Consider the following 23978-nt stretch of genomic DNA (forward strand, 5'->3'; position numbering starts at 1 on the left):
GTGAGCATTGGTTATCTTTTCACACTGAGGTAGTCTCTACTTAATTGTTTATCTCATCATCATCATCATCATCATCATCATAATTATCACTAAGTGAAAGAGATTGCTTGAAATATCTATTAAGTACCCTTGAATCGCCAAATTTGATATATGCGTATTCTAAAATGAAACGGGTCATCCGCAATGCTCAAGATCTGCGAATCACAAACTCTCCAGTTGATGCTGGCTTAGTTAGCGCCCATTTGATTCCGCTGTCTGTCACATCATCCCAGTGCTTAGACTCAGATAACTTATCACCAAACCGTCGGAAGCCGTGAGGGACGCCCTGGAAGATATGGACGTCGGTCGGGACCCTGAGAAGAGCTCATTAGTCATTGGCACTTCGATTACTCGCATGTCACAACTTACCCAGCCTCAGTAAGCAACTTGGCATAAAGAAGTCCTTCATCTCTTAGAGGATCCAAGCCGGCAATGCCGAAAGTTGTAGGAGGAAGACCCCTGACCTGGTCTGAAGATGCGTTTCCAGGGTTCAGTCTGAGATCATAATAATCCGGGTTTTCAATCTTCAGCAATCCAAGGAACATATCAATCATGCTTCTTGGGAGAACCGGCGCATTCTCATTTTCTTTGTAGGACGAGATTGAAGGATCTCTCATCCTCTTTAAGTGGCCCTCATAACAGTCCACATGAGCCAGGCAAGGAATTATCAAAACCTGGCCAGCAATCGGCGGCAAGTCCTGGCCAATTTTCCCAAGGTGTTGGGCAAGCGTTAGAGAAGCTGTCAGCTGTCCACCAGCTGATATACCACCCACAACAACTTTCTCAGGATCACCGCCAATTTCGTTAATGTTTGAGTGAAGCCATAGGAAACCATCCTCAGCATCATTCCAAGCTGTTGGGTAGGTGAATTCAGGAGTGTGCCTGTAGTTGACGTTCACAACAATGACACCGGTACTGATGGCAATACGCGAGCATGCTGCATCCTCGGAGTTGATGGTGCCGAAAAGGAACCCCCCACCATGAAAATACAAGTATAGAGGCAGTGCCCCATCGCCTACGGCTTTGGGTCGGTAGCTTCGAGCTTCAATGATGGAGCCATCGCGCGTTGGCACTGTCCAATCGCGTATGGTTACTAGATTCTCCATAGACTTCATTGCTTCTGCAGACATTTCTTCGCGCCCCTTATTCATGATGTTCTTGCGATCAAGCATCGCCAAGCCAGTTGGCACCGGGGGAAGGTTGGCTTCCACCGCAAGCCACTCGTCGCTGGGGCCGCCGTACTGAGAAAAGTCGCACATATTTAAAGACCGAACTCGAAAATATGGTTATTCTATTCGTTGAGTGGATGGACTTTAGATTGCGATAAAGAACGTATTTCGATGAGTATAAGGAGTTGAAGCAAGACAAACTGCGTGGACAGGAAAAAGGTATGTAGTAGATCAAGTGCGATTTATCACACGAATGCCGACTCTTAGCTAGGCTTAATTGCTTATGAAGGCCTTCTGTGAACACGTGAAAAAACCACTAAGTACCTAGATGGAATACTGTATTTCCATCTAAATGTCCAACGATAACATTTAGATGAACTATCTATCAATCTATGGCTGTCTTTGGCATCCATTCAATTACTAAAAAGAGGGGTAACATGAGACTGTCTTAGGCCTACCAGCTGCTGGACGACTTCCGATTCGGCCCCCCACATTCATTATGCGTTAGCTCATCCCCAGTGAGCCTCGGCTCTTGGTGCAGAGCCGGGGGTCTTTCACAGGTTCCTGGCTTGCCCAAAACGGTTACCCGCAATGCCGAGTACCTTGACTAATGAAGCGACACCGGCCTGCTGCTGTATGCATGGAACCATTAGAATAAAGCACATCAAGTATGTTCAATTTGCTGTAGTATAATAGAAAGTGTAAGCAGGCAACGAGTTTTGGGCTTCAACCAAGTTACTCATCTCAACATTTCAATAGTCATCATGTCGGAGATCTCCGCAGACCCCCCTACCCGTTCTCTCAAAGGCAAGGTTGCCATCATTACAGGGGCAGGTTGTGCGGGCGATGGTATTGGTAATGGTCGTGCTATATCCATATTGTTAGCCGACGATGGATGCGATGTAGTGTGCGTCGACCGAGACCTCGCCTGGGCAACTAAAACCTGCGATATGGTAAAGTCTAAGGCTGGTCGAGGTAACGCCATCCCTGTTCAAGGGGATGTGACTTCCTCCGAAGACTGCGAAAGATTCGTTCAGTTAGCACTGTCAAAGTTTGGCAGACTTGACATTCTCGTCAACAATGTCGGAGTTGCTGGAGCCCCAGGAACTGCCATTGAGGTAGACATGGATCAGTGGGCAAAGAGTCTCGAAGTCAACGTCTCCAGCATGGTCATGATGGCCAAGTACGCCATTCCCGCCATGCAAAAAAACGAAGGAGAAAGCAAAGGATCGGTTGTCAACATGGGCAGCGTCGCCGGGTTGAAAGGAGGCACGCCGCATTTGCTTTACCCAACGAGCAAAGGAGCCATTGTGAACATGACTCGAGCAATGGCTGCACATCATGCAAAGGACGGGATTCGTGTGAACTGCGTCTGTCCTGGGGTATGTTTTGAAAATCAAACTTATGAAGTAAGACCACTTTGCTAATTTTCTTTAGATGCTTTATACGCCAATGATGTATGCTGGCGGAATGACGGAAGAAGCAAGGGAAGCTAGAAAAGCGAGAAGCCTGCTGGGCACAGAAGGGAATGGTTGGGATGCAGCTTGTGCGGTCGTTTTCCTCGCCAGCAATCACGCACGGTGGATGACTGGTGTTATTCTGCCGGTTGATGCTGGAACTACAGCTGCTGTTGGAATAGGGATGACCAAGAGCGCAAGCGTTAATGGCTGATCAATAGCTTGTAGTCTAAGGTAATGGAATTTATAAGTAACACCAAAGGCCCAGTACATCAACTCTCAGCCCAGCAGCACAAGGTAGTTGTAGTCTTCAACATAACGGTCCGAATCGATTAAAGAACAAACATATACGGTTTCTATTTAGTCATGAATCAACGCAATGCGTGACTTGATGTCCCCCTTCTCTAAGCGGTTCAACACGTCTGGAAAGTCTTTCAAAGTTGCAGACTCAACGCGAGGTCTGATCTTGTCATCAGCAATGAGTTGCAATACTTCTTCCAAGTCTCTAACTTGTCCTCCATACGAGAAAATGAAACTGAGTCGCTTTCTGGTACCAATCTTCATGTGAATGGTGTTTTCCGTATCAAGACTACCGATGCATAGTAGCTTGCCGCCCCGACGAACTGTTTGAATCGTGAGCACCACGTCTTCACACACAACCATTTACGAGTAGAGAAGAATGTCTGAGCTTACCAATATGCTGTGCATCCTCGAATGTTTGGTGAGTTCCGACAAAGTCCAAAACTGTATCGATCTTGCCTGTCAGCCCGTTCTCAACCACAAATTCTTGGACAGGCTTCCCAACGGGAACCAAGTCGTGTTTCGGAACTCCAAGTGCGGCGGCCTCCTCGAGAAGTTGCACTCTGATATCAGAAACAATGACTCGTGCCCCAATGTTCAACACGATTTGTAGGGCATTGAAACCCAGGCCTCCGAGTCCAAAAAGAAAGACTGTTTCCGTTTGCTTCACCTCTCCCCTCCTATGAACTGCATGATAGGCTGTTGTCACGGCGTCAGTCGCAACTGCAGCTTCTGCTGGAGTTACTCCTTTCGGCACATGAACCAGGCCGCGAATATTAATGGCTGCGTAAGGTGCATAGAAGCCGTCTTGTCCAATGCCGGAATGATGGCCTATTTCACAAAGTTGAGCCAAGTCTCTAGAGCATTCCGCGCAATCTGCAGAGCCACATCCAGGGACAGCATTTAACGCAACAATGTCCCCCTCGAGCGTAACATGTTAGCAACTACAAGGTTACTCACCATGGACATCAAAACTTACGACTTTGAACTTTGAGTTTGTTACGCGATCGCCAATCTTCACAATTTGTCCACAACCTTCGTGGCCCTATTCATTTCAGGTATTAGAAGCATCAATGATTTGGAACCTCTTTGATTGCGCACCAGAACGAATTTCTCTTGGAACCAATGTGGTTGTGTTTCATTTGTCAATAAAGAATGGTCACTCCTACAAACTGCAACAAAGGTGAAATACGCCTGCATCAGCAGGAAAATTCAGGGTGCGAACAGAGGAGAGGTCTTACCACCAGAAGCTAACATTTTGCAAAGCACCCCAGATTCAGGGGCTTCCGGGACCGGAACCTCCTCCCAGACCTATCAACCTTTTAGCTCGCTCAATATAAGCTTCAATAAATAGAAAGAAGGCACGTACTGGAAAAGGATTTCCTCTATGCTTCCTCCAAGCATACATTGTCCTAGGGATTGATAACGCCATATTGGCTGGGTGTGATTGTATGCAGAGATTAGCTCCAATGCTCTGCCAAAATCATGTTATGGTTAAGGTGAGCACTAGGTTGGTTATAAGGTATTGTGCTTCAAACACAGACCGGCATACTAATCCAAGTACAGCCGAGGTTTGCCGAATCATGTCACAGCCGCCAGTAGTGTATAAAATCAATTTCGGGGCATGCTGGTCTCGGAATTTACCGTTTGACTCCAATTCTTGGACAAAGTATACATAGTCCATATTTCAAACCAGTGTTTTTGAGAAATTTGGGTAACTTTATGACCAATAGTGGTATGTATTCTCCTAACTACAGTTTAGATGCACGACGCTGCTTTTCGCGGTCGCGCAGGAGCCTTCGCAGTATTTTCCCTGACGGCGACTTAGGAATGACGTCCACAAATTCTACGCCCCCTTTAATCCATTTATGTGGCGCCTTCTGTGTTTTGACGTATTCTTGAATATCATTTGCTGTGCACTCTCCACTCTTCACCACATATGCTTTAGGAATTTCTCCGGAACGCTCATCAGGTATGGGGATCACAGCGCAATCTGCCACGCTTGGGTGTCCCAGAAGACATGCTTCCAACTCTGCTGGAGCAACCTGGTGACCCTATCATATAAATGTAAGCAACTAAGCAACGTAGAAACATGGGTGACCTACCTTGACTTTGATGAGCTCTTTGATACGGTCAACAATCCACAAGTGCTCATATCCGCTAGGTTCTTTTCTCATCTCACCGATATCACCTGTCTTGATGAAACGTCCTTCAGGAAGATTGACAAATGTCTCCCGGTTGGCAGCTTCGTTATTGAGATATCCAATAACCACACTCGGTGACTTCACACAGACCTCTCCCGGTTCGTTGTAGGCGGTTATTTTATTGCCATCGGTGTCGAGAAGCTGTACCTCAAATCCTGGTAGCAGCCAACCGGAGCTGCCTACAACGATATCTCTTGGCGTGCCAGAGGTGACCACAACACAGGTCTCAGTCATTCCATATCCCAGAGTGACTTTCCAGGACGGATAACTTGAGAGTAGTGCATTGGTAGCCTCAAGTCCCAGAGGGGCTGCGCCGACCCAAACGCGCTTAACTGAGCTCAGGTCATACCGGCTCATGATTTCCAGGTTGTTGATCATAGATATAATGATCGGCGGAACAAGATATAGAGTGTTGATCTTGTGCCGTTCGATAGTCTGTAGATATGTCTCAAGATCAAATTTTGGAAGAACGATGACTGAATCTCCTCGGTAGGTGGATGCATGACATATAATGATTAGGCTGTATATGTGAGATTGTGGCAGAAGCCCTAATCCAATATCTCGATGGCGATGAGCAATGTTATCCCGATCTTTTTGATCAAATAGGCTAAGCTGTATGATGTTTGCAATTACGTTCTGATGTGATATCATCACAGCTTTCTAAATGGCCAAGTCAATACTCCGTTATGTGGATAAGTCCCAAGGCGAATTTGCTTACGGGAAGCCCAGATGTGCCACTGGAATAACACAAGAATGCAGTTTGCCTTTGGCCTTGGCCTTTTTCCCATTTGATAGGCTCCAATTCCGGAAGTAGTTTACCTTGGGCACAAAGGTCTGCTAGTGTTTTGAAACTTGATTGAGTCTCTCGACTGGTTTGCCACGACATTTCGCAGAGATAAACCCGGTCTTTGGGGATCCCGGCGGCCTCGGCAGCTTTTAGTGCGGTGGGGAGAAGCTGTTGAACAGTAAACAAAGCCTTGCATTGAGATGTCAATAGTTGATGGGTCAACTCTTCGACACTATACATTGCATTTGCAGGGGAAGATATGCCATTGACGCGGTGAATGGCCCAGGAAAGTCCCATTATGTCTATCTAGTCGAATATTAGAATGAATGAAACATGAACTGCCTCAAATCTCAGCTTGCAAAACTCACAGTGTTCAGTGCGAAAATCCCGACAACCTTGTCGAATTCACTCCCCCGGTTGACATGCCATCCGAGCTCGTGAGCAAGAGACCTTGCGATAAAGTCTACTTGAGTCTTCTGATGTTCTGCTGATATGCTCAATCCGCTAAGGCCACAAGTGTATGCGTTTAGTGATTCGGCAAACGGGCACCGTCCATGACGCTCATCAAACATGAATTCACAGAGCGGTACAGTATCCGGGATGGTGGGTAGCTCAGGGAGCGAAGCGTTAGGTAGGAATGACATGGTGGCGTGGACGGTTGGGATGCACTGTATTACTGACGTGACAAAGATACAACACAAAACCAACATATAAGAGGATAACTGATTCTAAGATAGGTGATACTCCAGCTTTGTGCGGCAAATTCCTCACCTAGAGCCTGCGCGAAGTACCAGCCACCGGCACTATTCCCAATTAGGATTACCGATAAGAACCAATGCCTGCGGAGAGTGGATCTTTGAGAGTTGACCTGTCAGCCCTCACGGCCCGAGATGTACCCCATAACCAGAGTCTGGTCTTGGATGAATATCTAGCTACCTTATGCAAGTATCAATCTCACAGCATCGGAGATATAACTATGGCGATGGAATCCGACTTCGGCTACCGCACCTACCGGCTTCTTCAATAATATTGCTTCCCGGTCCTATGTCGGCCAAGCAGGTCTACAACATTAAAGAACCGGTAGCTCTCCCGGCTCGGATTACACCCCCAGGCTTCTGATATCATAACCCCAGATTATGGCGATCATCTTACCGGGGACAGGCCAGTTGAGGCATCTTATCTTTCTTGAGCTCTGCCTCATTCTGTCTTGGAGGCTTCGACTTCAGTGCATGAGAACTGCCTGATTGGGCTATATCTGGTACAGAAAAGTTGCATCCCATGGTTTCTTTAATCTGGAGAGATAGGAAATGGATGCCGCACTCTATTTTGAGAGATATTACTGTTAGACATGGGACTGAATATTGGTGAAAAAGCTGATGCCTAGGAATCAATGATTATCTCAATGCAGCGTCCCAAGTTTCTCTAACGTTCCGACCAAACTCAATTGTCCATCTAACATTCCGCTAACCCCGAGGAATGAAAACATCACTAACCAATACCCATCTTGAGGACTTACTTAGAGTGAGATAGATTACACTCGGATCAGGCTCCATCTACCAGAGATGGCGGAAAGATATGGACGTGTCAAGGGTTCTGACTCAAGCGCCTGAGTAATCGTTGTCTCCTCGATCACTGGCCTGCAATCTAACCTGCATTTACAGGGGCAGTGACCTTTCGTGACGACGGACCATTCCAGAGTCAGAGAAGCCCAGTCGTAAAGCACATGGGCCGTGGAGGCAACATGATCTACTCCAAAAATGGTTAGCTTTGGGGCCAAGCTTTTGAACTGCTTCAAGCTAAGCTAGTCCCAATATGGCTAGATATTTGGCCAAGACATTTAGCGAGTGTGACATGGCCTTGGCATCCGGGGAACCGCAAGCAATGCTTCAAGTTTCTGGATACTATCAGGAATATTTATGAGGAGGCAAAGTTTAAGACCCATTATTCTCAACTCTTATCACCCCGATATATGCAAGGAGTCAGTGTCAAAAGTTGAAACAACTTGCTGCTTATCTTCATGATGAGGAACATGTGTATGATAGATTGGAGACTGCGTATTTGCTACGGAGCAAGTCGGAGAGGCCAGAGTTTGTCAATGAGGACAAAATAACTACGTTGTTTGATAAGTGCTATCATAATGAAGGAGCCTCAAAACTGAGGAATTTCGGTCGGCTTGTGTAGTCTACTTCTTTAAAGGCACATTGTTCACATTCGCCGTCTGCTCCGTAGCTGCCCCATAAAGAACTCGCTCAGCGATTTCCTCCACCTGCAAGTATGTCTGACGTCCTCTGATAAACCAAAAGCTCAGACTAAAGAGAAGAATTATTCCAAACACAACTATAGCATAGTTCATATCCGCAACTGCTGGGGTGGGTGTTGACGGGAAGAAGAAGAAAACGGTAGTAATTGCGCAGTAAACAAGAGAAATCCAATTGACGACGGGCCCGAAGCGGCCAAGATGGAACTCCCCGGGTGGCAGTTTATCTCTTCCCACAACCAGAAGGGTCAAGATCGGCATCGCATAGGAGACTGTGAGAGCAATTGTGCTGACGCCGACAATAGCTTCGAGGACAGTGTTGGAGAACGTGTATAAGACGCCAACCAGTCCAATAATGGCTCCTTGCAGCCACAATGCTCTTACTGGTGCCTTCCATGTCTCATCAATGTGAGAAAAGTAAATACTCCAAGGAAGGCCGCCGTCACGAGCAAATCCCCAGGTCAAACGGGATGCTGTCGTAACTACAGTCACTCCCTGCCCAAGGCCGTTGAATATAAAAAGCGCCAGAAGAACTGCCGACCCTTCAAGTCCAACAGTGCCTTTGACGAGGTCCATGAAAGGGAGACCAGTGGAAGGGTTGAGCACTTGTTCGAGGTCTTGGATGGAGAAGAGGCAAATAACCATAAAAATGAAGCCAGTGGCCGCGCCGCAAAGGATGGAGAGCCAAATGACTCTTGGGATGTTTTTTCTCGGGGACGGAATCTCTTCGACGAGATGAATTGCCGCGTCGAATGCAGTTAACCCGTACGCCGCCTGGACCAGACCCATGAACCAGGCGACGCCATCGTTCCATCCTGTTTGGTTGATCCAGGCGCCGAAAACGAACGAGCCAGGCTGGAAGTGAAGATTGCCTTTGGTACCAACAGATAGGAGTAAAGCCAATCCGATGACAAAGAACAGGCCGACAAACGTAACCCCCACAAAGTTGTTGAACATGGGAAGAATTTGGTCCCTACGGCAAGCGATGACGTTCAATACCGTCAGGACAAAGGTCACGCCCAAGTAGACCAGAAATTGCACCCAGCCCGTCGTAGCCGCCGACCAAGTCTCGTCGAACAACAAATTCATGCCTAGTATGAATTCGGTCATGAAAGCCAGTGTTGACGCAGACAAGGTCCACCAGCCAAAGGTGTTGATCCAAGCGCACATATAAGAGACGAACCGTCCGGTGGGGGTTGGCCAGAGACGCGACACCCAGTAAGCCTGGCCTAAAGCCGTAGGCATGCTGCTGCAGAGTTCTCCAAGCGACACACCAATACATATGTTGCAGAAGGTAACCAGGCACAAACCCCACAGAATGGCAATGGGGCCGCCACTAATGAGCCCGCTGGCGAGACTCTGCGCGAAAACGGACCAAGTCCCTAGAACCACAAAGGCGAGAGAAAGCATGCTCCAGGTATCGAATTTACGGCTGAGGGCTTGCGAATGGCCCAGCTCTGCCAGGTCGCGAGCATCTTGGTCATTGGTGTTTGAGTGTTTGAGGGTAGAGCCAATTTCTGGATCCATTGCGAAGTGTCTGAAGCACGATATTATTGGGCCGGAGGTGGTGGGAGATGTAAATGGAATATTTGGTCGCTAGATTGATGTTGGGGCATTCTCAGTTGAGGGTTTGCCGGTGTATAGTTTACTGTTACTCCAAGCCACGGCAACACCGTTCTTATAATCGTTTCCTTACCCCAAATCCCCAATCTCAGATCTTATCCGTCTTGGATCTATGTGACACAGGAAATGTGACCAGTCATGGTATCTAATAGGCGGAAAGTGCGTGGACAGAGATACGCAATACTCGGGTAGATTCATATACGCAGTAGATGGGTGCACGACCCGTTATCGTAGTTGGAGACCGGAGTCCACGTCCCCACAAGCCGGTCCCGGTCCACCGGCTTATCACCAAGGTGGAACATCCATGCTTCCCTAGTCTCCCCCGCGTTAGAGATCTTGGGCCGATTTAGCCAAGCATTTGATCTCGCTGGCCGAGGGGCTCCGAAGCAGACTCTCGATGGTACGATCTTTTACGTAAATAGGATGGAATGGTTCAAATCTCATGTGTATATCAGGGGATATGAAGGTTGGCACTGACTTCAGAGCGAATGATTAACTACGTTGATCAAGAGTGTTCATCTCTTGTTGTTCACTAAAAAGTCTTGCGGTACACTATCAAAAACTACCTTGTCTTCCGGAATCTCTTCCGCTAGTAGTGCAACATGATTCAGGATAGTTCAACGCTTCCTGGCTATACCATCTTCCAAGAGGAGGCTACTGACCCGATTCCGGATTTGGCGAAGCAACCTGCTAGACATCCTCTTGGTAAGCCAATGCTCATCACGAGCCTTCTGTCGATCCTGATCAACTTGGGCTGCGGAAATTCACTAACAATCGTTGGGTAGATCCACTATCAATTGACGAGATTCGAATCGCTGGCAAGCTTATACGCAAGAATGCCAAATTCAGCAATCTAAAGTTTAACTGTCTCACTCTGCGGGAACCGAAGAAGAGTGAATATGCGGCTTTCCGTGCCGGCAAGGGTCAGCGGCCTCATCGCCGAGCATTTGCCATCGTTTTGGAGAAGGGGACTAGCCAAGTTGCCGAAGTAATTGCCAACTTGACAACGTTGGAAGTCGAATCTTGGAAACATGTTGCTGAGGTGGCTCCAACTCTGACACTGGAGGACCTCGATGTTACAGAGCGAATCGCACGAGAAGACCCTAGAATCATTGAGGTGTGCCGAGAGATTGGTATCACCGACATGTCCAAGGTTTACTTTGATGCCTGGGCTATCGGCTTTGACAGTCGGTGGGGATTCGAACGCCGCCTCCAGCAAGGCTTGCCGTACTACCGCAATTCAAAGATGGACAACCAGTATGCGCATCCACTAGACTTCTCAGTAGTTGTTGACACTGAGACGGAGGAAATCCTCGCAATCGACATCCGACGAGTCAATGGAGAGCGCACCAAAGTCCCTCTTGAAGAGCACAACTACCTCCCCGAGTTCATCCAAAAGTCATATGACAGCACGAGACTGAAGCCAATCGACATTGCCCAACCTCAGGGTGTCTCATTTCGTATGAATGGAAACGAGATTTCTTGGGCTGGCTTTAAGATGCATATTGGCTTCAATTATCGCGAGGGTATTGTTCTATCTGACGTGCGTGTGCATGACCAAGAACAACAGAGAGAGCGCACCTTGTTTAACCGCATCAGCGTTGTTGAGATGGTTGTCCCTTACGGCAACCCCGATCCTCCTCACCAGAGAAAGCACGCTTTTGATGTGGGTGAGTACGGCAGCGGCTTAATGACGAATTCTCTCAAGCTCGGCTGTGATTGCAAGGGCGCTATTCACTACCTGGATGCCGTCATGACAACCGCCAAGGGCCACCCGGCAGTGATCAAGAACGCAATTTGCATTCACGAGGAGGACAATGGTCTTTTGTACAAGCACACGGACTTCCGCGATAACAGTGTGATCTCTGCCCGGGACCGAAAACTCATCATCTCTCAAATCATCACGGCTGCCAACTACGAATACGCTTTTTACCACACTTTCACATTAGATGGCACCTACAAGCTTGAGATCAAGCTGACCGGCATGCTCAACACCTACTGCATGCACCCGACCGAATCGGCAGCGCCGTATGGAACTGAGGTTGCCCCACGGCTAAACGCTCATAACCATCAACACATCTTCTCGTTGAGAGTCGACCCCGAGATTGACGGACCCAACAATTCCGTTTTGCAAAGCGACGCATTGCCGTCTGAAGAACCAGTTGGATCGCCCGAGAATCCATACGGCAATGGGTTCTACTGCAAGAAGACACCTTTGCGGACGTCTCAAGAAGGAGCAGCTGTCTATTGCCACGAGACAAGCCGCGCGTGGGACATTATAAACCCAAGCAGCATCAATGCCTCAGCCAAGAAACCAGTTGGCTACAAAATCATCAATCCCAACTGCCCGCCGCTTCTCGCCAAACCCGGCAGTATGGTCTACAAACGAGCTGCGTTTGCGCGCAAGAGCCTCTGGGTGGTGCCGTACAAGGATCATGAGCTCTTCCCTGCGGGAGACTACGTTTGTCAATCGACGGGAGAAGAGAATCATCCAGGGAACCAGACCATTGTTGACTGGGTCGCGCGCAACGAGTCCATTGAGAACACCGATATCGTGTGCTACATTCAATTCGGCCTTACTCATTTCCCACGGACGGAGGACTTCCCGATTATGCCAGCGGAGCCAGTAAGCGTGATGCTGCGCGCATCAAACTTTTTCCAGAAGAACCCCGGTCTCTGGGTCCCACCGTCCTCGGTCTGCATTGACAGGACATCCAAGGACGCATTCTGTCCGACCGAGGGAAAACATGCCTGCGCGAGATTGTAAAAGGAGGGCGGGCGGGGTGGCAGTAGACGTCGGTGTGGATAATAAGGAGGGTCAATGACGATGGAGGTATCCGTAAGACGAAGAACTCCCGTAGACACGAGCAAGCAATTTCTGTGGCAAATGGCAAAAGAATATTCCAATCTCGTCTTTTTTGTTTTGGACCCCATTTAATTGGCCAGGAGTCAGACCCAACGATGATGGCCACCGGACGGTGATGAAGGTCCAGATGTCTTATCTCAATTGGGACAGCAAATGGTGGCGGTTCTAATTGACGGCTGTCCGAAGCGATGTGTTGGCAATTCATCGACACCCACTCAAGGAGAGGACAACAATGCATTCTTTCTCACTCTGTTTAACTCGGAGTCGGTGAGTCTCCCCGGGAGTCCGGAAGAGCAAAAATCTCCCTCCAACGGTGCCTGACCGACAGTGCATGCATGCATATAGCTTCAAGGCAGCCAATCTCCCCCCTCCCGATACATGGCACGAACACCCTCTCTTTTCCCCCTCCCCCTCACGGCCAGTCACATGCCCAGCTTCTTTTATCGTTTATACACTACACTACTAGTAGCAGGTGTGTGTGTGTGAGTGTTTATTTTGCCGCCGGTGCAACGTGTTTGCGCCCAACGCGCCATCCAAACAAAACAGACCATTGAGAACCCCCCACGTCTGCTGTCATCCCAGCCAGGTCCCTGAATCCCCGAACAGCACCTCAGGCCATCAGAAGTATCTCTGTGGGTTATGGCCTGCTTGGAGGTACTTTGGGCGCATTTGGGCTTTACCTAATTGGTGCCGCATTATTGGGGACTAACGGAGAAGAACGATAATGAGTGGCGGGGCGGTAGCAGGGATCCGGCCACTCAACTACAGGTCAATCAATTTTATCACCGAGTGAACATCATCGTGCCCCACGATGGGAGGGACAGAAAAAAAAATATCCATGTCGGTCCAAAAGCCTGACCGCCTTTCTGTGTTTACCGTTTTCCTTTCTTCTGCTGCGATGTCGTCGTTCATGGGTCTTGCCTGCATAGCGCCTCCCAATTCTTCAACTTCTCATTGCATCGTGAACTGACGCCGTAATCCATCATGGGCTCAGTTTTCTCGTCTCCGAATAACGGTCAAGGCCACACCGACGGTGACCGAGCCGACCTTGAGCAGAAGATCGCCGACCAAAAAGAAACCATCACTGCCCTTGAGGAGGACCTCTCCAAGAAGGAGAAGCAGTACACAATCCTCTCCGAGGAGGCAGAGGACCTCCGCCAGAAGGTTCAGGAGCTCAGCAATGACTTGACAACTTCGCAGAAGGATAGCCAGGCTAAGATCAGCAGCCTCCAGTCTGAGCTTGCTGCCAGCAACGACAAGCTTGCCCAGCAGTCCCAGGCCGGCAACCAGGCCACCGCCGCCAACGCCCAGGAGCTCGATGACGCCAAGAAGCAATTGGCTCTCCTCCAGGAGCAGCTCGACAACGTCCAGAAGGAGAAGAAGACGCTGGAGGAAGAGCTCGCCGCTTTGAAGCAGGAGCTCGCCGAGGCCAAGCAGGAGCGCGAGGCTCTCGAGACTTCTCTCCGCGAGGAGCTCACCAAGCTGCGCACCCAGTTGACCGACGCCGAGCAGGCCCAGACCACTCTTCAGCAGGCCCTTGACAAGCTCAAGGCCGATGCTGATGCGACGAACAAGACGCTCACCGAAAAGACCGAGGCTCTGTCCACTCTGGAAGGCAAGCTGACGACGCTCGAGGGCGAACACAACAAGCTGAAGACGGACACTACCGCCGAGATTTCTGCTGCCAGCGACAAGTACAATGCTCTGCAGCAAGCTTTGGACAAGCTCAAGTCGGACACCGACTCTGAGGTCGCCGCTGCCAAGAAGGATCTTGCGGACGCCCAGGCCAAGTTCACTGCTCTCCAGGAGGCTCACGACAGCTTGAAGAACGCCTCCGACGGCGATGTTGCTGCGGCTCAGAAGGAGCTCATCGACACCCAAGAGAAGCTTACTTCCCTTCAGCAGGCTCTCGACAAGGTGAACGCCGACTCTGCCTCTCAATTGAAGGCTGCCGAGCAGGAGCTTGCCGACGTCCAGGCCACGCTTGCCGAGCTTCAGGGCTCCCACAACAAGCTCAAGACTGATTCCGATGCGGACCTCTCCGCCGCGAAGAAGGACCTTGTTGAGGCCCAGGAGAAGCTGGCTGCCCTCCAGCAGACTGTTGACCAGCTCAAGGCCGACTCTGAGGCTGATGTGTCCTCGACCAAGAAGGAACTTGCCGACACGCAGGAGAAGCTTGCTGCGCTCCAGCAGACCCACGACAAGATCAAGTCCGAGTCCGAAGCCGAACTTGCCGCCGCCAAGAAGAGCCTCGCCGAATCCGAGGAGAAGCAGAAGGAATTGCAGCAGGCCCACGAATCCGAGCTCGAGTCCGTCAAGAAGAGCCTTTCAGAGGCCGAGGAGAAGCAGAAGACGCAGCAACAGGCTCACGAGTCTGAGCTCGAGACTGTGAAGAAGAGCCTGGCAGAGGCTGAAGAGAAATATACCCAGCTCCAGCAAGCCCAGGAGAGCTCCAACACCGAGGTTGAGGCTGCCAAGAAGAACCTCGCCGAGGCCGAGGAGAAGTACGCTAAGCTCCAGCAGGAGCAGGAGAAGTCCGCCGCCGAGATCGAGGCCGCTAAGAAGGCCGCGTCCGAGTGGGAGGAGAAGCACAACAAGCTTCAGCAAGACCAGGAGAAGTCTGCTGCCGAAGTCGAGGCTGCCAAGAAGACTGCCTCGGAGTGGGAGGAGAAGTACAACACCCTGCAGCAGGCCCAGGAGAAGTCTACTGCCGAGCTCGAGTCCGTCAAGAAGACCCTTGCCGAGTCCGAAGAGAAGTCTGCCAGCTTGAAGCAAGCCCAGGAGAGCTCAATTGCCGACCTCGAGGCCGCCAAGAAGACTGCCTCGGAGTGGGAGGAGAAGTACAACACCCTGCAGCAGGCCCAGGAGAAGGCTCAGTCTGAGTCGAGCGCCGAGGTTGAGGCGGCTAAGAAGAGCGTCGCCGAGTGGGAGGAGAAGTACAACACCCTCCAGAAGACCCACGAGACGTCCGCCGCCGAACTGGAGGCTGCGAAGAAGAGCAGCGCCGAATGGGAGGAGAAGTACAACGCTACTCTGCAGGAGCAGGAGAAGGCCAAGGCCGAGTCCGCTGCCGAGCTCGAGGCCGCCAAGAAGAGCGTCGCTGAGTTGGAGGAGAAGAACAAGGCTCTCCAGGAGGCAAACGACAAGGCCCAGTCCGATTCCAGCGCTGAGCTTGCTGCCGCCAAGCAAAGCCTGTCTGACGTTGAGGAGCAGCACTCCGCTACCAAGAAGACTCTTTCTGAGCTTGAGGAGAAGCACACCACTCTGCAGCAGACCCACGACAAGGCTCAGTCCGATGCCACTGAGGAGTCCTCTCGCTTGAGCAAGGAGTTGGCCGAGCTCCAGTCGAAGCACGCCGACCTTGAGAAGTCTGCCGAGGCCGCCAAGAACGACATCTCGGCCGAATTGGAGACTGCCAAGAAGGACGCAGCAAGCTGGCAAGAAAAGGCCAAGGAGGCTGAGACCAAGATTCAAGACACCGAGAAGAAGGCCCAGGACGCTGAGTCGAAGGCTCAAGAGTCCGAGAAGAAGGTCGCAGACGCCGAGTCTAAGGCTCAGGAGCTTGAGAAGAAGGCCGCAGAGGCTGAGAAGAAGTCTCAAGAGTCTGAGACCGCTCGCGATTCCCTGACCAAGGACCTTGAGGCCGCCAAGAAGGACGCTGCTGCCGCCGAGGAGCGTGCAAAGGCTTTCGAGGCTGAGCTCAAGAAGCTTCGCGAGGAGGCCGCCAAGACCGAGAAGGTCAACGGCGAGAAGACCAACGGCGAGACTGTTGAGGAGAAGAAGCCCAAGGAGGAGGCTGTTGCTGCATAAAGGAGGGCCTGTTGAGAGATCAATGTACAAAGGCGACGGATAAGCTTGGGGTGCCAGCCGAAATCCGGTGGTCCTCGCGCGATACATGATGAGCTTGGCACGAGGTTGTAATTAATAAACATAATCCCCTTATGAAGTATCCGTAGTCATGACCTTAATGACACATGAGTATTGCAATGAATTTATGTTTAGTAGAAGCAGTTTACCTGACCTCGCATTGAATGATACATCATGACTTGAGTCGGAGGACGCGACGACATCCTGGGCCTTGATATTTGGTAACGAAGCAGTTGACAAACAGGAGACTCAAGTGCAGTCACATACCGGGCACCTTTTATGTAAAAGTATGTTTACGCCTTCACGTAAAGCGTGATTTCTGTGAGAATCTGACGACTGAAGTAAGAAGCCCCCTTGGCTTGAATGGCTATCTTACTTTCCAATGACAGGCCACGGGCAGCTGTGATGTTCAGAAGCATTTAAATCTCTCTGTTGGGCTATTTGCCCCATGCTGGTGGTTCAACTATCCAAGTTCTATGTTCATCGTCCAGATAGTCAAGTGCTCCATTTTCGAGTCCCTGCACCCACTTGTCTGCCCACCAGCGTACAGGAAGACGTTGTGTCATCATACAGAAGTATGCATAGATAACCAGTGCTTCTTGTGAGGGATTGGGTTTCTGAAGCAGCGCAATGAAGTCTCCTCTGTGATCTGACACGTTGCTAATCCAGAAGAACGCGTGCAACATATCCCTGGTCTCTGGGAACTCTGCTAGCACTCCAAATACCGCTTCTAGCTCTTGAATGGCGTGCGTATATGCGGCCATTTCAGAAGGCGTAAAACAGTCTCCGATATTTTGTATTTGCCTCAGAAGAGTGGTAAGGTGGGGGCCCTGTGATATCTTTTGTCGATAATAGTAACCCATCTCCAACTGATGGTTAACAAAGGGGTGCATGAGATTACTGCTGATGTAGAACGACTCGGACGCCAACGCTAAATGGCGACAACCTTTGAAGAATATCATCCAGTCTGGTGTGTATTGCTGCGTCAGATTTGCTCGGCCGAAAAAAGTATCATGGGGGTTTTCTATTTGCGAGATGACTACAAGTATGAGCGATTCCAGACGAGTTAAATGATGCCTGATGGTGAATGCTTACTGTAAAACAGTATGATAACGGAGTACAAGAAAAGGTTTTCACGCATTTCGGTATCCTCTACTTGATCGACTTGATAGATTGATGCCCGTGTTGCTGCAGCTGCCAAGTTATTGTGATTGAGGGCATGCTGGGTAAGCTCCTCTCTTCGTGCAGGGTTGAGATACCCCAGATGCATGGCGGAGAGAGCGAGAATGCTCCGCATGACAAATTCGCAACGGAAACCGACTCTAACGGCATTCCTTAGCCAAAATGTCCGGAGGAGCGGGTCGATAGTTAATGAATCATAAGTATTGAGTGTCCAATGATGAATAAGCTCAAGGTCAAGCATGTTGAGATTGACCGGCAAGGGAGAAGAAGGAGTAGGAATATTCAAGGACTTTTGTTCAACCAAAGAACGTCTCGAATTCTTCGCAATGATATCGCATGTGATGCTCTGTTTGGCGCATTGGCTGCATTCTGGTTTCTTTTCATCACACTGCCCGATATTTCAGTTAGAAGACCCAACTGCTAATCCATAGATCGGCCCAGGTGCCCAGTTATTGGCCCCTCCTTACCTTTACTTTTCTTCTTTTACAGCTAGTACATCCTGTCCGAACCTTCTTGTGTGAACGTTTGGGGCAGTGCCTGAGGGTGGGAAGCTGCTCCATGCCGCGTGTGTCTGGTTGGCCCTGTTCCTCGTGGATGGAGTCAATCACGAACTGCGGCTTCCCTACTATTGTCTAGCATAGATAGGGATTTGAATGAACGGGTCGTCAAGGTGGGATTTAAGGGTACGCCGGAACGATGAGCGAATAAGAAGAAAATCTAGTTAAGGCGCATGTTTCTCACGAAAGATTCATTCAAGTCGTGCTTCGAAGTTGGCACTGACTACGGCAGTCCGCAGGGACCACTGGGTCAAAATTCAATAAATTAGTAGGTATACGGTATGAGGGGTAGAACTTGCCTAATATGGCTAATGTCTCCACTAAGGTGTGTTATCGATAAGATATGAGTGGCTAGAAATTTTAGGTAAGTATGGAGCCCGTGCCTGTATACCCATAAAAAGTCAACCCTAGAACCCTGCTAAAGTCTGACTCCCGGCTTATACCCGTAGTAATCCCCTACTTATAATTATAGTGTTCTATAATACTTACCTCGCTATAGCTATAGCGCCTCCCCCCTTAACCCTAATACCTAACTGCCCTGACTGCCCGAACTGCCCTGACTGCCCGAACTGCCCTGACTGCCCGAACTGCCCTGACTGCCCGAACTGCCCTGACTGCCCGAACTGCCCTGACTGCCCTAACTACCCTAACTGCCTCTTCCCTAACTGCCCTAACTGCCTCTTCCCTAACTGCCCTAACTGCCCTAACTTCCCTGACTGCCCTGACTGCCCTGACTGCCCCAACTGCCCTGACTGCCCTAACTTCCCTGACTGCCCTAACTGCCCTAACTTCCCTGACTGCCCCAACTGCCCTAATTGCCCTAACTGCCCCAGCTGCCCTAACTGCCTCTTCCCTAACTGCCCTAACTGCCCTAACTGCCCTGACTGCCCTGACTGCCCTAACTGCCCCAACTGCCCTAATTGCCTTAACTTCCCTAACTGCCCTGACTGCCCTGACTGCCCTGACTGCCCTAACTGCCCCAACTGCCCTAATTGCCTTAACTACCTCAACTACCCCATATATAATTACACTGCCCGCATTTACCCTTTTCGCTCTTGACTCGCGCAAGTGCCTGTAATTCTCAGCCAATCAGAGCCTTTTAAAAATCCTCCCCTTAGGTGTAGACCTATTGACCCGATGCGGAAATTATTGAATTTTGACCCAGTGCGCCCTGCGGACTGCCGTAGACAACCCACTTGCACAGCCTTATCGCCCCAGAATATGCTCCGCTCTTGTCCCTCACTAACGATTTCTTCCAGAAATTACTGGTAACAATGACGTTATTGTTGAGAAGACGCAGATAGGGGCCCACGGATAGCTCGATCAACATCGTAGCACATTCTTGTAGCTGCCAAACACTCAGGTTGACATTATACGTGCCAGTCCACGGGATAATAACATATGTGAGGAATGATAGTTATCTGTTTTATTCGTTTATAATAATGATATGAAAGCCAACCTTCTACAAAGGCGAAAGCTTTCATAGGTTTTGTTTAATAACACTTATTGCTTTGATAGAGCGCATCCTCACAAGCAATACATGTTTTTGACACCATCCGCATGCCGACTTAGCAGCCAGTTCGAGAGGGCGTTGTAAACGGGTTATCCGCTCCTAAAACCGCTGTATCGTCATTATCAGTGGAAAAAACGCGTCGAATGCGCCTTATCTGGGCTGCAATTTCTTTGTGGCCGATGGGAAAGTACGGCAGCGACTTCTCATACAAGCAAAGGGCGCGAGCGAAATGGCCCTCTTCAAACTCTCTCGCAGCAACTTTTGTCGTCCAAAACTGGTCCAACTGGCTATAGTCCCTCCTGACAACTGCGTTAGGCTCGAAGCGCATAGCAGGGTTGGTGCAGATCTTGTAGTCCTTGAGATCGTCGGCGCGTTCCTCCGCAATGGTTTCTTCCAGGTCTGGATCTTCATAACCAAACCAGTTGTCTCGAACTAAACTGTCGCTGAGGATCTCTCTGCCGTTCTTGTCCAAATAGGCAGCATGAGCGCTCAGGACAATGTCTCCTGTGCTGTCCTCGTCGAGTTGAATTCGAACCGAGATGGTTGGTTCGCCACGAGGGACTGGGGGAATGCCGGCCAACTTAAGGGTGCCCATCGGCCGATTCCGTTCGGAGGAAACGAAGCCGCCGAGTAAGACCGGTATAATGACATCAGACTGGTTATCAAGGGTCGTGGTAAAATTGTATGTCATTTCCAGCGGGACAGCGGAGTATCGCCTGATCATCTGAGTTGTCATGCCCCCAAGGACACCTACACCGAGGGCGCGGTCCAGAATGGCAGGAAGATACGACGCCTCTTCGCAGGTCTCACTGGACATCAGAAGAGCCTGGTACGCGGTACCAACGGCGACGGCATCATCCGTATAATCGAGAATATAATACGCGATATCTCTGGTGTCATGAGGGTTAAGAAACGTGTCTAAGCCCTCCAGAACCTGCGAATGTCCAGCATCTTGTCCCGTAAGAATTACGGTTGAGATGTCTTCTATGGTGAGATTAGCGTCGGCAAGAATCTTCTCAACGTGTGAGATTGTTTCCTCGAAAAGGGGTTTAATCGCGGGTTCATTGTATTCGAGGGGGTTCTGTTGATGAATGGAGCTTGCCCCGTCCAAAATGCTTCGCGATGATTGTATTGTATTGATAACGCCGTAGTTGACATCGAGCACGGTCGCCTCAAATGCATAACGGCCTAAGTCGTATACCAAAACCTTCTCATCGTTCAAAGGCTCAATGTCCAGCCGGTGACCTAGGGCCGCAGCGCTGGGCGCATTGATGACTTGGACGATGTCGAGGCCAATTGCCTCGCCAGCGGTTTTTATGGCCTTCTGAACCTCGTCACTGTACCAAGCTTGTGGCACCGTGACAACAGCAAATGATGAACTGTCTCCAAACCAACCTTCAGCGACGCCGCGCATCTGTCGGAAGATAACGGAGAGCGAACGGTGGAAATTTTCGCCTGCAACAGACGTAGTATTTGGCTCTGGAATTGAAGTTTCGAATGTTTGAGCGATGTAATACTGCGGCTCTTCAGGGTGGCAAACCTTGTGACTTGTAACTTATCAGCTACAAGTAGAGATGAATCAGAATAAGAAATACTTACCTTGTGTTAAACAATCCACTTTGTAGACTGGACTCTTGGCCTGAGAGAAATAGCTCTGGTTCATCTAAGGGATTTGGACGAATCGGGACGGTAACTGTCGCGCTGTTAAACATTGCATGCGAAGGTAAGTCAACATAGGACTTGGTCTACGAACTTTGGTTCTTGACAGGTAACCTAACAGCCCCCTGATGAAACACTGACACTGTAGAGTGGGAATGCCCTAGATTCTGTGCACATAAAAGTTTCCGCTAGTGCCGAAATTGACTTATTAGATTTGAATGCGTTTACTCACGATACCAAATGTGTTTGGGTAGTCAATAGAGCATTCCAACGCCGTGACAGATGGCGCAAAAGATAGAAAGAAGAACAGCAACGCCAAACAGCCAAGGTGGCAATTCGCGCTACGAGTTGACTGCCGTAGCATCGTGGTTGATGCAGCGAGATTAGCGATTCGAAAAACGGTTATTGTAGTTGCTTTCCGGTTGTTGCAAGCTAGACGATAAGTTCCGTCGCATTTCCAAGGCCCAGCCTTTGATGCTTACTGAGATTGATACTTTCAATTTCCTAGCAACCTTTGATAATGAAGGGTGTGTTGGCCGGATTCTTCAGCTGCACCATATTTTTATTCACTCCTTTTTTTTCAGGCTTAAATAGGCAAGGCGTTATTACCGACCCTCCTCCATTTCAAGTAAATTAACTTGGCACGAGCGCTTATCTGAGAAACCCCATCATTACGGTAAAAGGCCTTGTCTGAAGGTACGGATCCGAAAAGGGGTAATCAGTGTAGCAAATGATTTAACTATTGCTAAGTGGATGCCAATTTGCGTCGCCAGAGTGGCCACTTTGCTTACCACGTGGTAGCAGTGTTTGTAAATGTAGGTAAGGTAGTTAACGTAGATGTGATCAATTCTTTACGCGAAGAGCTTAATGGTCCGATCTGGTTTTTAAACCCCGATTAGCTCAGCACATCAGTTAAGGTATCCACCTATTGAATGCGGAGGTAATGCGCTCACGAATGAGAATCGCTTCGTAAGTTGCCGGACATCCTTTAATGCTATGCAACAACGAGTGTATTTACACCGTACTTGCATTCAATTATCGATTGAAAAGAGGATATCTTTCTTTATTAGTAAAGTATTGAAGGTTAAAAGTACTCACGGATTCGCTAAGTGCAACTCAACTGCCGGCGGCTTCTGCGTGGACGCAAAGCGACTTTAGGTCTACTGCTTACAAACTCGCACTGTAGGAGGAATAATCATAACGCAGTGCTATATTACTCCTCGCAGAAGGTGACTAAATGAAGACTACATTGCTAGTGGAATATCCAAATCTTACATGTCGTGGGGGTATCTCAATACGTCTCATACCGATTACTTTACTCTTAGGACTGAAACAAGTCGAGCGCTTTTACTATTGTATGATTCTTTGACTTATGAATCGCTATTGAATTTGATTCTCGCAGGGCTGGGACTTTTATTCCAGAGCGTTATAGAATCCAACCACCAAGAAAAACAAAAGGCGATATCAATTGCACGTTTACTGCTCACTCACATATTTGAATTGATGTCTGATTTGAACTGAATAACTGCTTCTGAGCCGTGAAAGTGGGAGCTAAACCGTTCGCTTCATATTTAAGCTTGAACACCTTAGTTATATAAATTATATTTCGTACCTCAAATAATAATAGTGGCGCTAAAATTTGTTGGCACTAAGTTAGTTAAGGGCTATAGCGTATTCTACCGACGGGCATCTTAGTGATGAATTCATTGAAAGAAGCTTTGGTTGGGGGTGTGAAGGGCCAGACCCCGCCTACGGGGTTGCAGTGGCAGCCGCACACTAGCCTCCAGCACATATTAATAATAGAGGTGCTACCTCGTTGAGCTAAACGCCCAAAAGAATATAGAATAACAAGTCGTCTTAAGTGTTTCTTGGCTGTACTTAAGTAGGGATAACGGCATAGCTATCAACCGGGCATAGCCCGTAACAGGGGCGCGTTGTTCAACAGCTGTCTCGACAAATACCTAGAGAGCAGACTTTTACATCGCCTGATTGGTCTGTCATGAAATCTCCAAAGAAACACAGTGAACTTTTACTAGAAGAAAACCGACGGTATCCTTACTTAGTGTGATGATGCCTATAGACGATTGAGAGAGAATTGGATGCGAGTTGAGGAACTAATCATACAGACCAAAGAGAAATGAATAGTCTTACTAACAGTAATCCTCCTCTAGGTAGACCATGCTAAAAACAAACGCACGACTACGGACAGCCACAAGAAGCTGTCATACAACAGTTGCCTGACAAGCAACACCCCTTGCAGTTTTTGACACTTCCACATTGACCAACAGACGGCTTCGTATTTACCATGCAGTTGCAATAGACGCTGCTTGTCGTTAATTGTTACTCTCAGGACACACTTCTCATTCTGACTTACGTTGCACCGGTGCCTGAACAACCGTCATAAAAGTCACCATGGGAACTGCACTATAATCTAGATTAGCAAAAACTCATATATCTAGAGTTAACATATTGTAAAACTTACGACGCTGGGGCACCTA

The 23978-nt window shown here is 49.2% G+C and overlaps 9 protein-coding genes across 9 annotated transcripts; 3 read left to right on the top strand and 6 right to left on the bottom strand.

Moving 5' to 3' along the window:
* Positions 1-187: 187 nt before the first annotated feature.
* On the bottom strand, positions 188-1298 carry CTRU02_206754 (alpha beta hydrolase fold-3 domain containing protein; the record flags this gene model as incomplete). Its single annotated transcript, XM_036732409.1, has 2 exons — positions 188-353; positions 409-1298. 2 exons carry the CDS (start codon positions 1296-1298, stop codon positions 188-190), a joined length of 1056 nt encoding a protein of 351 aa, XP_036575885.1.
* Positions 1299-1972: 674 nt separating this feature from the next.
* Positions 1973-2879, top strand: CTRU02_206755 (2-(S)-hydroxypropyl-CoM dehydrogenase; the record flags this gene model as incomplete). Its single annotated transcript, XM_036732410.1, has 2 exons — positions 1973-2590; positions 2646-2879. 2 exons carry the CDS (start codon positions 1973-1975, stop codon positions 2877-2879), a joined length of 852 nt encoding a protein of 283 aa, XP_036575886.1.
* Positions 2880-3025: 146 nt separating this feature from the next.
* CTRU02_206756 (uncharacterized protein) lies at positions 3026-4373 on the bottom strand (the record flags this gene model as incomplete). Its single annotated transcript, XM_070204767.1, has 6 exons — positions 3026-3288; positions 3359-3887; positions 3945-4010; positions 4067-4137; positions 4207-4276; positions 4335-4373. The coding sequence occupies 6 exons, from the start codon at positions 4371-4373 to the stop codon at positions 3026-3028; spliced, it is 1038 nt and encodes a 345-aa protein (XP_070061871.1).
* Positions 4374-4716: 343 nt separating this feature from the next.
* On the bottom strand, positions 4717-6600 carry CTRU02_206757 (AMP-binding enzyme; the record flags this gene model as incomplete). Its single annotated transcript, XM_036732411.2, has 4 exons — positions 4717-5019; positions 5071-5829; positions 5888-6262; positions 6325-6600. 4 exons carry the CDS (start codon positions 6598-6600, stop codon positions 4717-4719), a joined length of 1713 nt encoding a protein of 570 aa, XP_036575887.2.
* A 1538-nt stretch (positions 6601-8138) lies between these two features.
* CTRU02_206758 (uncharacterized protein) lies at positions 8139-9740 on the bottom strand (the record flags this gene model as incomplete). Its single annotated transcript, XM_036732412.1, has 1 exon — positions 8139-9740. The coding sequence occupies one exon, from the start codon at positions 9738-9740 to the stop codon at positions 8139-8141; it is 1602 nt and encodes a 533-aa protein (XP_036575888.1).
* A 698-nt stretch (positions 9741-10438) lies between these two features.
* CTRU02_206759 (primary-amine oxidase) lies at positions 10439-12603 on the top strand (the record flags this gene model as incomplete). The annotated part of the gene is made up of 2 exons (XM_036732413.1): positions 10439-10541; positions 10622-12603. The coding sequence occupies 2 exons, from the start codon at positions 10439-10441 to the stop codon at positions 12601-12603; spliced, it is 2085 nt and encodes a 694-aa protein (XP_036575889.1).
* A 1083-nt stretch (positions 12604-13686) lies between these two features.
* Positions 13687-16512, top strand: CTRU02_206760 (adventurous gliding protein z; the record flags this gene model as incomplete). The annotated part of the gene is made up of 1 exon (XM_036732414.1): positions 13687-16512. The coding sequence occupies one exon, from the start codon at positions 13687-13689 to the stop codon at positions 16510-16512; it is 2826 nt and encodes a 941-aa protein (XP_036575890.1).
* Positions 16513-17006: 494 nt separating this feature from the next.
* On the bottom strand, positions 17007-18311 carry CTRU02_206761 (C6 zinc finger protein; the record flags this gene model as incomplete). The annotated part of the gene is made up of 3 exons (XM_036732415.2): positions 17007-17608; positions 17665-18139; positions 18219-18311. The coding sequence occupies 3 exons, from the start codon at positions 18309-18311 to the stop codon at positions 17007-17009; spliced, it is 1170 nt and encodes a 389-aa protein (XP_036575891.2).
* Positions 18312-19876: 1565 nt separating this feature from the next.
* On the bottom strand, positions 19877-21844 carry CTRU02_206762 (heat shock protein; the record flags this gene model as incomplete). The annotated part of the gene is made up of 4 exons (XM_036732416.1): positions 19877-21368; positions 21421-21514; positions 21575-21647; positions 21713-21844. 4 exons carry the CDS (start codon positions 21842-21844, stop codon positions 19877-19879), a joined length of 1791 nt encoding a protein of 596 aa, XP_036575892.1.
* Between the last annotated feature and the right edge of the window lie 2134 nt (positions 21845-23978).

Source organism: Colletotrichum truncatum, assembly GCF_014235925.2.
Source record: "Colletotrichum truncatum strain CMES1059 chromosome Unknown Contig_0003, whole genome shotgun sequence".
Lineage (NCBI taxonomy): Eukaryota > Fungi > Ascomycota > Sordariomycetes > Glomerellales > Glomerellaceae > Colletotrichum > Colletotrichum truncatum.